This window comes from Cyprinodon variegatus, unplaced genomic scaffold (assembly GCF_000732505.1).
Source record: "Cyprinodon variegatus isolate N-32 unplaced genomic scaffold, C_variegatus-1.0 Scaffold209, whole genome shotgun sequence".
Classification (NCBI taxonomy): Eukaryota; Metazoa; Chordata; class Actinopteri; order Cyprinodontiformes; family Cyprinodontidae; genus Cyprinodon; species Cyprinodon variegatus.
In genome coordinates, this window is record NW_015150662.1 from 984,565 (window position 1) to 999,901 (window position 15,337).

General features: G+C 37.1%; 1 protein-coding gene across 1 annotated transcript in view; it reads right to left on the minus strand.

Moving 5' to 3' along the window:
- The window catches only part of nphp4 (nephronophthisis 4), a 231,444-nt gene that overhangs the window by 159,903 nt on the left and 56,204 nt on the right, over positions 1–15,337 (minus strand). The window contains exon 6 of the mRNA XM_015380197.1: positions 10,298–10,434. Within this exon, the coding sequence (XP_015235683.1) occupies positions 10,298–10,434 (137 nt within the window). The remainder of the gene's footprint in view (positions 1–10,297; positions 10,435–15,337) is intronic.

Here is a 15,337-nt window from a genome sequence, read left to right on the forward strand (position 1 = left end):
CCTTTAAAAAGATGTCAGCATTACCACAGACCTTGCTTATTTTGGCTACGAGAGGTTAAGAGGCCAAAGCGTTCCACAATTTATATCCTCCAGAATACAATGTGGGTCTGTAACAGAGTTCAGTGGACTTATCAAAAAATTTAATCGAAAGTATTCTTTGATGATATTGTCCCAGTGTCTATTGTGATTTATTCTGATACTGATTTATTACTAAGCCCCACTAAAAACACAAAAAAAATGCTTAAATAAATGAATGTGGCAGCTGGTTTTCTTCTGTTCTAAATTTCTATGGGTACATTATTAAACCTTAACTGTGTTAGTGGGAATATGAAAAGCAGAAGATTGCGTTAATATATAAAAACTGGTCACCTTAAAGGGGCCTTGTCATGTAATATGACTGTAGAACCCCCCCCCCAACCCCCCCAAAAAAACTTAGATTCATCTTCAAATTAAACAACATACACCAAGCATTCGCCTTGATATTTTTTACCTTGCACTTTTAGTGCATTTAAAGATTTTTTGCATCAACAGACGTAAACATGCGCCCTCTGCATGTTGCTTATATTACCGAAATGGAAACTTCGGGTAAGGAATACCATTGTTTTTATTTGGTATACACATGCATCCATCAACTTGCTTACACATCTTTAAAAGACATAGAATATCCATTGCGATGTAATAAATCAATCCAAAGACCTTGGTACCTAGCGAGAGTTCAGAGTTGTGTGTAGCGGTGTAGAAATTCATATAATCATATTACATTTTAGGCTCGTTTTAATATGTGAGGTTCTGGTTTATAAAAATCTATTGAATGTGGTAGTAAAAGTGCTTTAAAATTATTTTTAAAGATAGGTGCATTGATTATTGCACTATTGCACAGATATGAATCTTACTTTGTTGCATCTTTATAAGAATTTTCCTTTATTGAAAAATTGTACCCTGCTGTTTTCAACATTAGCTAAAAAACATGCTAAATAGCGGTTAGTAATAATTTTGTAGACACTGGGATTTTCCTATACAGTGATAATTCATATATTAAAAAATACTTTGTTGATCCCAAAAAAATACAATCAATGAAAAACACCTTCACTTGTTTAGACTGCCCTGATAAAGTGGCAAAAGCAACCCATGGGTGTAACAAGGCTCTCGCCCAATGAACACAACAGATCAGCACAAGTCACCTCTAGGGACTCTACAAGGCTAAGCATGGATATACTGTACAAGAGATGAATGGATATCAGTAAAATAGAGAGATCAGCATAACTTAAAGAAGCTAAAAAATATTTAAAAGGTTGATGAAAAAAACAATCCGGTGATGAAAATCAAAGGGCTTTTAGCAAATGGTTCTTTTTACCATTGGAAGCGTTTTCTTTTTTTTTAAGTGAGTTGCCTGTCCGTGGTTTGTGAAATCACTGTGTAGGCTGAGGTAGAAAGTAGTAATAACTCTACAGATGGAAACTGTCATCTCAAGGGGAGCGTGTCAGTGCGAGAGAGAGCGAGAAAGTATATAAATGTGAGGGAGGGAAAGCAGGTAAAATCATGTCCCACGTGGGTTTTGCATAAGCCAATTACCAAGGTAGTTTTAGATAATAAGTTGCTCTCTCATCTTAAAACCACTGAACAAATCCCAGGATTCCTTCTCATATAATCTAGGAAACAAATTCTGACCTTGACAATATCTTCTTCAACAAACTAATCAATTTAAACCACACTGGTGAGGCCAATGATGTCTAAATAGATGATTTTCTTTCTTTTTTTGCCCATCTGGAACAGTGTCCTTACTGTCACCATGACAATGAGAGTGTGAGTTGGTGAGAGACAGAGTGAGTCGCTCCTCACACATTAGATATTAGCTCCCCCGTATTGAGCCTGAGTCATCTATGGCAAGAAACAGTTGCGGCATCATTAGCAGGCGGCTCTCATCCTACCGCCCCTCCCACCCCGCAGTATACTCCATAGCAAATTTTAACTGGCACTGAGTTTTTAACCATTAATCATTGCCGCCCTGCTGCCGAAAACACACGATTCAAAACCCCAAATTATGGAGTCAAATGCACCCATGCTGTGGCCAGGCTGTTCCCCGTCCAGTTTCAGAACATTTGCTCTTGACCAACACTGTGATACACAGAATATCTAAAGCAACACCGCAGTAGAGAACGGTTAAGTTGGTTCCAGGAAAATAAACTTCTAATGGTGGGTCCCAATCATGTGTGCTGAATATTTATCTTTTTTAAATAAAAGGGGTTATAAGGTTCAAAAACTGATCTGTTTTTTTTTGGGAAAGAATTATTCTGTTTTGTACTTTGTCTGATATCTATTGTAATCCAACAGAGAAAAAAAAAAGCTATTATTTTTGTTGCTGTTTTATTTTGTTTTCTTTTATTTAGCCGGTTCAACATATAAACATGGGATAGAGCTTCCTGAGAAGAGAAGACTTCATGTAGAAAAAAGCTTTTCTCATTGGGGGTCTGATCCTACATGAAATTCTCTACCTCTTTACTACTCCAAATAAGCCCACAAAATATTTCAAACCATTTTAACCTTCAGATTCCAACTCTTCTACTATTCAAATCCACTAATCTTAAATCATATCCAGTCTTTCATTTGATATGCTAAGACTGGTACGCATTAACACCGCGAGCAAATTAATAATTGAATTGTAATGAAGCACAATAGATAAAAGGTACTCAAGATTTTCTTTTAAAGACGTTAATATTGTTTAAGCAGAATGCAAAAACAAAGGTACTAATGTATCGGCAGTTTTAGCAGATGTATTGGAGATCCTTACAGGCATTTGAATTTCAGTTCAAATTTTTAAACACAGTGCACTATTTAAACCCATATATACAGTTTTAATCCCAACTTGGTTTACCACATATCTTTGATGATGAAACCTGGCAAATCCCGTCTGCACCAGCACTGCTCCCAGATCCTTTACACGTAGAAGCTATACTGCAGATGTTCAAAACACAAACCAATCCACAAATACAAATGGAGGTTCTGAAAAGTACCACAATAAGATAATTTATGGTGTCATTGGAAGAAGCAAAGGATTTTCCATCCATCCATCCTTTTTTCGTCACGTTTAACCCTACTGGGGTCGCAAGGGGTGCTGGTGCCTATCTCCAGCTGTCAATGGGCAAGAAGCGAGGTACAACCTTGACAGGTCACCAGTCTATCGCAGGGCAACACAGAAACAAACAACCATACACACACACACTCATACCTAAGGAGAATTTAGAAAAGCCAGTTAACCTAACAGTCATGTTTTTGGACTGTAGGACAAAGCCGGGGTACCCGGAGAGAACCCATGCATGCACAGGAAGAACATGCAAACTTCCTGCAGAAAGACCCCGTGCTGGGAATCGAACCCTTCTTGATTGCTTGATTAACTTTACTGATCTCACAGTGGAGAACTTTAAAATAAGGTAGCAGTGCTACTCACTTAGCCACTGTGCAGCTGCAAAGGATTTTGTGGAAAGTAAATGTTTATGACAAACAGAAAACAATTAACAAAAAATACCAAACTGATCATAGACTTGACAACTGTGTTTTGATTTACAGCATCCAGAGTGCTGTATATCCACTTGGTTGGACTATGTGGTGGGGAAAAAAAGCTGAATGTATTAACAAGATGTGAAAATGTTGCCCTGCAGCTAACATTATTTCACAGCCATTTAAGTGGATTGCATCAGGACAAAGTTAAACCACATTTTTTTAAATAATCAAAGCACATGGCTCTGGAGCTTACTAAAGCTGAAGACATACAAGAATATATTTTATTTTATTTTAAGCTTCAAAACTAGAAAAGTCTTGAAAGCTTACAAACAATAATGGTGCAACTGAAGACAAAAACAAGCCCATTAAGCTAGAAGCCATTTCCCACATTTATAAATGACTTGTTTTTTTTAAACAAAATTAAACCTATGAGTGCTTTAATTTGTGTGGAATAGCTAGATAGAATTTTTTTAAATGATTTTTTGGGATTTAAGTTCACAAGGAGAGGAAGAGGTTAGAAGTTTTGTTTATGTGATAAATATTTGATCTTATCAGATTTCATTTGAACCTACATTTCATGCCCTTAAAGTCTGTCTTTCTGCTGCCTTTGATGTTTGGGGACCTGACTGAAGTTAAATTTACTGCTCCTGACATTACCTGCAATTTCACTATAACCCAGGAAGTAAAGATACGTGAGAGCTCATGTTTAACTTGTTCTGGAGGAATCCTACTGAGTCTCTCAGATTAAAATAGATCCAGTGTCCAGTAGTAACCAGAAGCATCTCTGCCTGGCATCCCGTTGAAAATTTTAAAAGGGGATAAAGTTTTCGAAACTAAGTTGACAATTTTAGTAAGGCTTGATATCTTGTTTAATACCAGTTTGACATATGTAAAGTGTGTGTGTGTGTGTGTGTGTGTGTGTGTGTGTGTGTGGGGGGGGGGATAAAAAGGAGATAAAAACTTTCATTATGACCCCAAAAATGTGTCCCTGCCAGGGGACTTACAACTCGGAGGCTTATTTATTTCTGCATATTGCAAGTAATTCTATATGATTATGTTAACAAAAACACACATTTTCATTATTAAAATGGCGCATTTTACCTCTTTAATAAACCTATCGTGTAAAAAAAATCATTACTTATACATGCAGAGACTTTTGGGGCCAGCTGGATGCAAAACTCGATGTAAACTTCTCCAGGACACATATCTTTGGAGAACATTATGTTTGTAATGTGCGCGTACTGGCTACAGATATGGAAAACCTTCCAGTACTCCATAAAAGAAGATTACTATTAATCTTACTATTTTTTTATGTATTTATTACTGTTTTCAAGGCTGCACTTTAAAAAACGAAAGTGTCTAGAGCTGTTTTAAACTAAATTTCTTTTTGTTTGCACTCATGTATACATAATGGCAAATAAATCTGTTATAAGTTATTAACAATAAATGCCATCAAAAGAGCGTGGTGCAACCTGGGATGATGCCAAGGTCGATGATCTCATTTAAATTTGGGCAGAGGAGGCTATCCAGGTACATGGGTTCCTGAATGTTATGGGGGCCGCCATTTTTGTTTGCGTAATTCCTCCTTAACAGCTGTAGTATTGGGGACTACTAATAGGAGGCGAGGAACCCTGCTAGCGTGATGTGTAAATGGTCATAAGAACCAAGCTGGGCACGGATCGGTTTCAAAAGGCTAGTTTAAATGGGGCATATGTTTAAGACGACCTCCTCTGTTGAGTGTTGGTTTTTCCAGGTTAACAAAGATGGCTTCCTTAACCCTTCACTTTTTCCCTTAACTCTATAGTATATTAACCTCAGTGCTCCCCGCCACTAGTTAGAACTGAAGAAACCTCTTCTAGAAAACTTAGCGTTTCAAGCTTGAAAATATAATAGTATTTATGGTATGGATGGGAGTGGTCTCATCATCTGAGTGTCCCAAGATAAAATGTCACTTAGGGCCTGATGGAGGCTCGGTCTGTCAGTCGCACTTCACCAGAAAAAAAAAAACTACAAAAAAAACACACATTTAAAACTACTGCTAAATTTTGAGGATGTTTTTTTCCATAGTTTTGTTCAATTCTAACATCACTGTAACTGAAATAGCTGATGTCTTATGGTTTTTGTACAAGTAGGAATAATGAAATAAAAAATATCGCAAATATTCCTCTTTTTCTTTTAGGTTTTAAGTGAATACTTTAATACTGCAGTATTCCTCTTAGAGTGATCGTACTGTTTAATGTAAAACAGGCTTATTGAATGTCTAAAACCAGCACGCCTAAATTAAGCATATATTACAACCATATGTTTCAAGTTATCAAATCAAGAACTTAAAGGATCTTCCTCTAAAGAAGGTTCAGGAACTCTAAATAATATAACTTACCCCATCATAGACAGTTGTATAAAGGGTTTAAAAGTTCATAAATGAATCTTTCCCTTTCTGCAGTGAATCCTCAGTCTTGTCCAGTTTATAGGAACTATGATAATTTGTCATTACAAAGACCTGCATCCCATGAATATGTGATGTGAGCTATGCCATTAGGGCCGCATCGGTTAAAGCGGTGACCAGCCGGCAGCCAAACTGTCCTCTGAGAACAATGTGTGAGACGCCTCCTATTTCAAAAATGCTCAACCTCCTTTGTATTTTTCATCGTGGTTCGTCCACAGGGGCAGTCCCACTTTAAGTGAGTTTTGTTCTTTCAGTACAACTGAAAACTTCCTGGAGCTTCGTTGCCAAACTCTTTCTCTATTCATTATATCAGCCTAAGGCGCTTTGTTCTGCCTGCAGCATGGCAGTGGTCCTTGCCTGCTCCCCTCCTTCTCTGCATACACTTTTGATCTATCTGCTTTTTGAGACAAAAGCTACAACGCTACAAACAACATCTCTGGCCATCTCATGAAGAGAAATATTGGAGCGGAAGGTTAGTGCTCCTGCTCTAAGACATTTAAGGTAATAAAGCCTTTGGCTGTGCTTGAACTAGTGCAGGAGGGCACGCTTTTTCATGCAACCCTGGAGGTGAGTAGTGTCTGTTTTTGACAAGAGGCTAGAGGGTGGAGAGCTTAAGGACCACCGTTTATCTTAGTCATCAAGGTGTGCTAAAAATTGGTGGAAAGTAGCTAAAGTAGTTCACATTACAGACCTGTAAGCTTCCACTGCGGCTGTAAAATATAAGGGAAAGTGGATTGTAAAAGAAGCTGGATTGGTCGGTGGAGTTTAAAAATAGCAATACTTAGAGATTATGTGAAGACTGTCTGAGTTACAGCTAACATGAAGGATTCGTCACATGCTGTGCTGTGCAGTCATTTGCCTCCTCTTTTCAGTTTCAATTTTTTTCTTTCCCCTCATTCCCATTCCTGTCTCATCATCAGTTTAAGCACATGCGTCGGTATCAAACACACGCATGGACATTCTCCCCTGCTACAGGAAGTCGACGGGTGAGGTGTCAGCATCACCTCATAGACAGCTTGATGACAATCCAGACGAATTCACACGTTTAAAGGTCACGCAGATATGGCACACACACCCTTTTTTTTTTCTCAAACTATTTCTGTCACACACACATTTTAATTAAAAGCTGTAATCAAGCTGACTTCTGCATGTATTAACACTTCTCACAGACGTGCAAATGTCGTCATTCAGCAGAAGTTATAAAGAAGAGGGGAGAAAAGAACTGTGCACACCAAAAAGAGAACATTATTCACACTAACATGTCACTTAGCTCTCAGAGGGAAACTTGTAGTTGACTTTTCATTGTTTGCACTTTGTATATAGGGGAAGTGTTACATACGCAAGCACAATAGAACTTGACTGCATACATAAGGATAAAAGCCAGGCTGGCAGAGTTTCAACAACTTAATCCTTGAAAATAAGGTCAGCTGCTCAAAAGACTGATGGCTCACTTTACATTTTGCTGTTAATGTGTATTTTACTTTGACACACATTTATACAGGAGAGGCGGCCAAATTGAAAGAATTTAAATCTTTTACCCAGTTTGAGCTCGATTGGTGCTTCAGCAGATCTTGAATGTAATTGTAGCAGTGGTGCAATAAATCTTTATTTGCACAATCTGAGCTTTAGCATCTGCTCATGCCTTGAAGTGTCTGAGAGTAGCCCAGAATGCAGCCCATTAGTAACAAGTTAGAACTTGGGAAAAAAAACACAAAAGATTGAAAATAATACATGATCCCTGTTTATTTTATGTTTGATTTCTGAAGAAGAACCATTTTTTTTTATCCCTTAAAACCTTTGTAGCAAATGTTCAAATATTATGTCAATAGTTTCTTTTGAAAATACTGCGGGAATACAGTCTTAAGCAAATTGCTTCTCTTCAAGGCTTCTGCTCAAACTGTTTTTTTTTGTTTGTTTGTTTTTTTTTAAAAAACATTGGTTTAAGTTGTCATGTCCGTTAATGTTTTTAACATCTTGTCATACACCTGACACAGATGTACATTGTATTGTGTTGTATGTATGTTTTCAGAATTTTGCTTCTTTTGATGCTATGTGCATTTGAATTCAGCATTTTTGAGTTGATATGTTGCAGGATGAGGTTTCATTGCAATTAAAGAAACCGTCAGCTTTGCACATCTATAGAAACATTTTTATAAAAACATGGCATCAATAAAATAAGCCAAATATTCTTAAACATGATGGATTTTTCTTGTTTTAAGAAAAAAATACAAATATTATGAGCCAAAGTTGCGTATCTAAAATTCAGAATTCCTAAATGAATATAAATCAAAATGCTGGTTTAGCGGCCTTACTGCTAAAATAGCAGACATTTAGTTATTAATTATGGAATTTCAACCAACAATTGACATACCTTATGATTGGTTTACAAAGCTAAAGATGGACTGAATTATTCTATAAAGAAAAGGTTAGGTATATGTTCTAAAAATATGCAGATTTTTATGTAAAACTTGCTAGTTAAAGGAAGTTTTACTTTTTAAACGCAAGTTAAAGTTTTTAGACCTTCAACTGATTAAAAAGATTTGGGGATCCTAAAGGTTTTCTTTTCTTCTAACCACCTTTCCTGTGCCTGTTGAAGAAAAGCATCCCCACAGCATGATGGTTCCACCATCATGATTCAAACCTTTGTTGTGACTGTATTGGTGTATCACACAGACTGTCCTGATGTAAAGTAAGTTTGAATCCCACTGCCTTCACTCTGGGTTTCTGAGCAAGAACCTTAACCCCCTATTGCTCCCCGAGAACCTCACTATGGCAGCCCACTGCTCCCCAAGGGGATGGGTTAAATGCAGAGGTAAATTTCTCCAATGTGAGATCAATAAAGTTCAATTATTAATTATTGTTATTATTATTAAGTAATTTTACTTATAAACCACATTCAGAAGATACATCTTGCAGCTTACAAGCATAAACCTAAATACGCATGTTTGTTGTTTATTCTTTCCCTCATTTAATAAAAGTTATTAAAAAAATATAAAAGAAAAGACAGACAACTACTTGATTGAGTACCAGTATGAGGCAAGTTATCCATCTATTTATTTACTGCAATGCAGTAGACTCCTTTTCATTTGCAGCAGTTGTGGAGACCTCTTTCAAAGTAGCCATATTTGGAGAATTGCTTTGCAGTTGCTGGTAAATTTAAAAATAACAACAACAGAAGTTGTTGGTTCAAAGGGCAGAACCTTTGGGAAAGTCTTTAGGGGGGTTCCCAGATTACATTTTGAGAAAAATAAAGAAAGAAACCCTCAAATACTTTAAATAAACTATTCAAGTTTTGCTTAAATTATGTTTGTAAGCCATGAATTGAAAATAAATGTAGATTAAATTAACCATAAAGTATAGGGCCAGTTTTTCTTCTTTCCTTTTTTTGAAAAAAAAAAGGATTATCCTACCACAGACTTTTTTTTGCATTAATTTATCAGGTGGTGGTCCAGTGGTGACTATACGCTTAACATAATCAACTCACAGTGCCCCGTGTTTGACTTTGAAGATCCGAGCCCGGGAGAAGCAAACAGCAGTGAGATGGTTACAGTGACGGACAGCGTTGTCATAACAATTCTCATCCCTCCCAAGGACACATCTCATTTAAGCGCAAGTGAACAGATAGTGTGCAGCCACTTTACATATATTGGTAGTCCGAAGCTGCACCTGTCAAATAAGGTTAACCATCAGGGTTGCTATAGACAAGAAAAAAGGGAAGAAAAAAGATAAGCTCCATCTACTTTGCAAAGGATATGGCCTAAATTGCAGTGGCAGCTGCAAAGTGGGCCAGTGCTTGTACACCAAAGAAATGGAAAGTGGGATCAAGGAAATCATCAAGCTGAAGAAAACATTGTTGGCAAAGGTGTGTCAATGCCATCGTGGCTATCTGTAACTTTGAGAAGTGTGGAAAACCGTAATCTCAGAGTGATGAATTGTAAGCAAGATAATATTCATGCATGGAACATGTACCTAGATAGAAGGAAGGCAGGGCTATTTACTCTTTGTATAAGGGTTTCGTTTCTCCCTTGTAAACACATTTTGTATAATATGCATGAAGATGCTGTAGGATGTAAGATAAGGTAAAAGACAAACTGCTTTAGGAGTAAAGATAAACTGGAATTCATTCCTCAGTCTGTAGCGGGAAATGTTTTTCCTTCCTGCATCTCTATTCAGTCGTAAAAGTATTCAGCTGTCATAGCTGTGGCATGCTGCAAGATTTTATAGTTAGTAAAAATCCTGAGATAGAATCGCATAACTCTCCGCAACAAACTTTTTTTTTTTATTGCTGCACGAAATGTGTCACATGCATATAAAACAGAAAAGATTGTGCTAGTTGTGAAGACTTGGCCTTACTGTGTTTTGGCAGTCAGCATTGATGAGCTGCAACAGAAGGCTCTCAAACTTCTCCAGGGAAGGCTGGAGGGAAATGGTCAGTCTATCCAGGGTGAAGGACGTCATCTTGAGCAGCTGAGGCCTCAGCAGAGAATCTCCTGAGAAAAGTGAGAGTGTGGCATCAATATGTACATATACATGACTCTCTTCAATCACCCCTAGAGTCTCCACTGCTCAGAAAAGGGTTTCATTCTTTAGCTTGTTGAATAGGTGACATTCTGCCAAAAAAAAAAAAAGATTCTGTTCCTTTGGGGGGTAATGAAAGGGTAGGGAATAACGGACACAATATAAATCAAATTTCTCTAGTTTTTGGCTAATTTATATATTAATATGAAATTTGTTTATAGTTCTCCACAAATGATTCTAACATTAAAATAAGTCTGGAAACCTGAATCAGTGGTTCCTGCATCTATCAAAGAAGCAAAAACAGGTATTGTTTGTGGGTTTATTAACTGTTGACAACTAATTTGTTGATTTTCAGCTTGTTAATCATTGATCAATTAGTAGCCAGTTAGAAAGTTAAAAATTAAATCTATTTTCATCAGTAAAAGCACGGTCATGTGAGCTTCCAGGGCATGCCCAGGTCATCCTCTCCTTTATACAGTGCGGTCGCCCTGTCCCATTTGCAGAAAAACATCCCCAAAGCATGATGCTACAACCCCCATGTTTCACAGTAAGGATTGTGTTCTTGGGATGGTACTCATCATTTTTCTTCCTCCAATCACAGTTAGTGGAATTAAGAGCAAAAAGGTCTTTTGTGGTCTCATCTGACCACATGAGTTTCTCCCATGACTTCTATGGATCATCCAAATGGTCATTGGAAAACTTAAGACGGGCCTTGATATGTGCTAGTTTAAGCAGAGGAGACTTCTGTACCATGCATGATTTCAAACAGTGATGTCTTAGTGTATTACCACCAGAAACCTTGGAAAATGTGGTCCCAGCTCTTATCAGGTCATTGACCAGCTCCTTCCCTGTAGTTCTGGGCTGATTTCTCACCTTTCTTAGGATTATTGAGACCCCACAAGGAGAGATCTTACATGGAGCCCCAGTCTGAGGGAAATTGACAGTCAACATTGACATTGACATTGTTCAGCTACCTCCATTTTCAAATGATTGCTCCAAAAGTGGACCTTTTTGCACCAAGCTGCTTGGCAATTTCCCGTAGCCCTTTCCAGCCTTGAGGAGGTCAACAATTTAGTCTCTAGTGTCTTTGGAAAGCTCTTTGGTCTTGGCCATGTTAGTAGTTGGATTCTTACTGATTGTATGGGGTGGACAGGTGTCTTTATGCAGCAAACAACATCAAACAGGTGCATCTAATTAAGGATAATAAATGGAGTGGACGTGGACATTTTGAAGCCAGACTAACAGGTCTTTGAGGGTCAGAATTCTAGTTTATAGACAGGTTTTCAAATACCTATTTGTAGCGCCACTTATCTGGAACAAACTCTCAGAAGCCTTTAAAACTGCTGAAAGCCTAAGTTATTTTAACTCAAAGTTAAAAGATGAGGAAGACACAAAAAACTGGGGACACAACATTTGGACCTGGTCTGGGATTTGGCCTAATTGAATTTTTATTGTTTCATGGTGAATCATTGGGCATGAACCTCTTTGGCAGGATCAGCCTTGTGTCAAAATCAGCCTGATGCTTCCCTGCCTGAGACACTCTTGTTGAATTCCTTTTTTTTCTGGTAAGAAATGTGATTTATTGGAGATGCACGTGGCTTGTAGTATTTTTTAATGGTGTGCCTTGGTTTTTTTTGTCTGGTCTGTGGCTAAATTTTCTGCTTGGCAAACACAACAAACTAATATGCCAGGCAGAGGGCTTTGCTTTGCCAAAGGGAATATCAAGGATTTTTACTATAAAGAAATGATGAAAACTATACCCAGGGGACTGCATAATTTTTCAGAGGCTGAATATAAAGCTGTTGTCTACACAGGTGTATGAGTGCATCAAAACCAGGAAAAGAGAGCTGACCCAGCAGCCAAAAGAGCAGCTGAATCCCGATAGCCAAGATTAATTGTGTTGTAGATAACAGCATTTTTACTTTTTGTGACATGAGTGTCGGAACATCTAAGGTATTTATAAAAAGCTCAAAAAGAGTCTTATGACAGCAGACCTCCTAGGAATGAGCTAAGAAGGATGTTTGTCCTACGGTGTTTATTTTAATAAGACAGACTGAAGGAACTGCAGACATATTAATCAGTAATATGATTATGAGCCAGCGAGTTAAGACCAAAGTTACGTTTTGGGTTTTCTTCATTTTTTTTGCTGCTATTAAAGCTCTGGGCAGTTCCGCCCACCTTCCTTTGCTAATCAATGCTCATTTTGAGGAGAAAAGGCAGGATTGTTTATGTCTTTTTTGGGCACAAGAATGAGGAAAAGTCCAAAAATTCAACAAGACAGGTATGAAAACCAATGAACTTGCAGAAAAGGGTTTCTCCATCGTGTGTTTGGGATAATTTTAATTAAATATATAGAGAAATGTGGGGTAAAATACTAAGGTTGTTAAATATAATAGGTATGCATTATCATTTTCCTACTCATGTAAGGCTATAAGGTGTAAGTTCTAAAACTGTAATGTAATCTCAACGTAGAATTGTTTGAAGTAGATAGCACTTTTTATTAGAAAAAAGCTAATCGTTTTAAGTGACATAAGTTACAAGGTAAAACTTGCCAAGGGGTTGTTACGGCTGGAGAAAGTGGTTTAAATGAAGAGATACTGGGCAGACACTATGTCTGAGACATTTATTCTATCCAGAAACAGGCTTAATAAGCAAAACAATAATATCTGTGAACAGGCTGGAAGAAGCTATGGCACACTTAAAGACGACATTTGATAATTTAACAATCTATCAGATAGTAGCCAGTGATGTAACACATTGCTGTTACATTTACTGATAACGTGTGTGTGGAAGTGTACATCCCTTTGCAATGAGGGGACCCAAGATATTATAGTCTAATGATTCAATGACTTTTGTTCGTCTTGAGAACCCTTTGTATTCTGGGAAAATAATGCATCAGCTCTTATTTCATCAACCGTTTCTTTGCTTGGCTTAGGATTAAATTTCAGTTCAATGTAATTACAATAAAAGAATGCAAGTTTAGTTCCATCTGAGGGTCGTCCGTTTAAGAGGATGTTGTTACTATTGATTGCTTCAGGACCAAAAACAAAAAGTCTATATAAAAATAAAACATGTTTAAATCAGTTTTGGGAAACAGATATTAATTTAACTAACAGGAAAATCTTTTTTTTTTTTTTTGCTCTATAGGGATGAATAAAGAATCTGAAACTGTATTGAAAGTTAATATATCCTTTCATATGGACTCATTCCATTCAAAAATTAGAAAACTTGCAAAATTATCCATGGATCAGATAATTATTTGCAATTCTCATTATCTCTTTGGATATCCACAAACTGAATGGGGATACAGTTGGAAGCAACGGTGTAAACCATCAACAAAACAGTGTTTGACCAATTTGCTCAAGTAAAAGAAATACAGAGTAAGTTCACTCATCTTGTTAAAGGACAGAGAGGATATTAAATGTCAGACATTGCAACAAAATCTATACAATTAAGTCATGATTTGCTGAAACCTCACTGTTTTCTGAACAACTTGGATCAAATCAAATATTTGCATGTGACTGATTATTTAGAATATAATAGTAAAAGATGGTCTAAACCTAGCTTATATAATAATTGGCAATTATCACTCAAAGCCATAAAGAAATTTAAATAAAGACTGAAACTGTATTGAGATAACTCTCAATACAGTTTCAGTCTTTATTTAAATATCTGCTCAATATTGGCAGCTGGCAAAAAGCCAATTTCAAGGAGTTGGTTTAAAATGAATCAACTGGTTGAAAATATTTACTAAAACACTTATCTAACAAGTATTAGCCTACAGAACAGGGATTTAGGAAGAAATCTGTCAGAAGAATACACAAACATACAATATTTGTAGGAAGATGACAAGACACAAGTGCTACTTAGTATAGATATTGTATGGTGATGTCTCTTCAGGCTGTTTACTTAGCTTTTTGTTTCGCTGCTTCTTTGTTCTGTGTGCTTTTAATAATGAAAAACCGAACTAAAGAAGGGAGGGAGGGCATGAAAGGAATGGTTCCTATTCAAATATTTGATATAAATTAAATCAGAATTGATTAAAAGGAAGTATTTAAGCTAATGGATGAAGTCTGAAAATCTGACATCCAGACACAGCAAATGGAAAATGGACAGTTTGATTGTATTTGACTAAAGAGTAATGCCTCCATCCAGTGTTTCATTGCAGCCCCCCGTCTCTGTAGCACAGAGTCTAGCTATTCTAAATGCTGCGCCAATATCAAGCTGATGGCTGTGGTCTTAAAAGGCAGCTTAGGTCTCTGCTGCTCACAGCCCCAGAACATGAAGAGGATTAGTTTGCTACCATACCTCCCACTGACTCCCAATGATTATAGCTTTGCACTGTCAGACTTCATTACGTTCCCCCCTTAGAAACTTACTTTCTAAGTACTGCAGACATTTTAACTTCTGGTGGAACCAAGTTTCCAAAAAAAGAACCACTGTGATAAATGTCCTGTATGTTATGTGACAGCTGGGGGAGGATGAGTGTGCAGTTTTGAATGCAATAATGGATTACGCTTGATGTACCAAATGTGATAAGTTGAACCAAACCACATAATTCTTTGCTAAATTCGAAAGATTCAAAAGTATTAAGCTAGTTTCCTTCTTTGTGTAGCCATTGGAACAAGAGCCTCAGGAATAGGCTGCAGAATCTGTAGCTCTGGCATTTTGAGGTGTTTTTGTACATTTTTGTGAAGAAAACATATTTTGTTCTCATACTGTGTTGAATACAGAGGCCCCGACATCCTGCAAGAATACAAAATATGTTACTTAAAAGATTCTGCTTCAGTATGTTTTGACAAAAAAAAAGAAAACAAACTATTGAAGAGAGGGAACAGGGACTGAAATTAACTGCTAAGCTATACATTTGGGTTT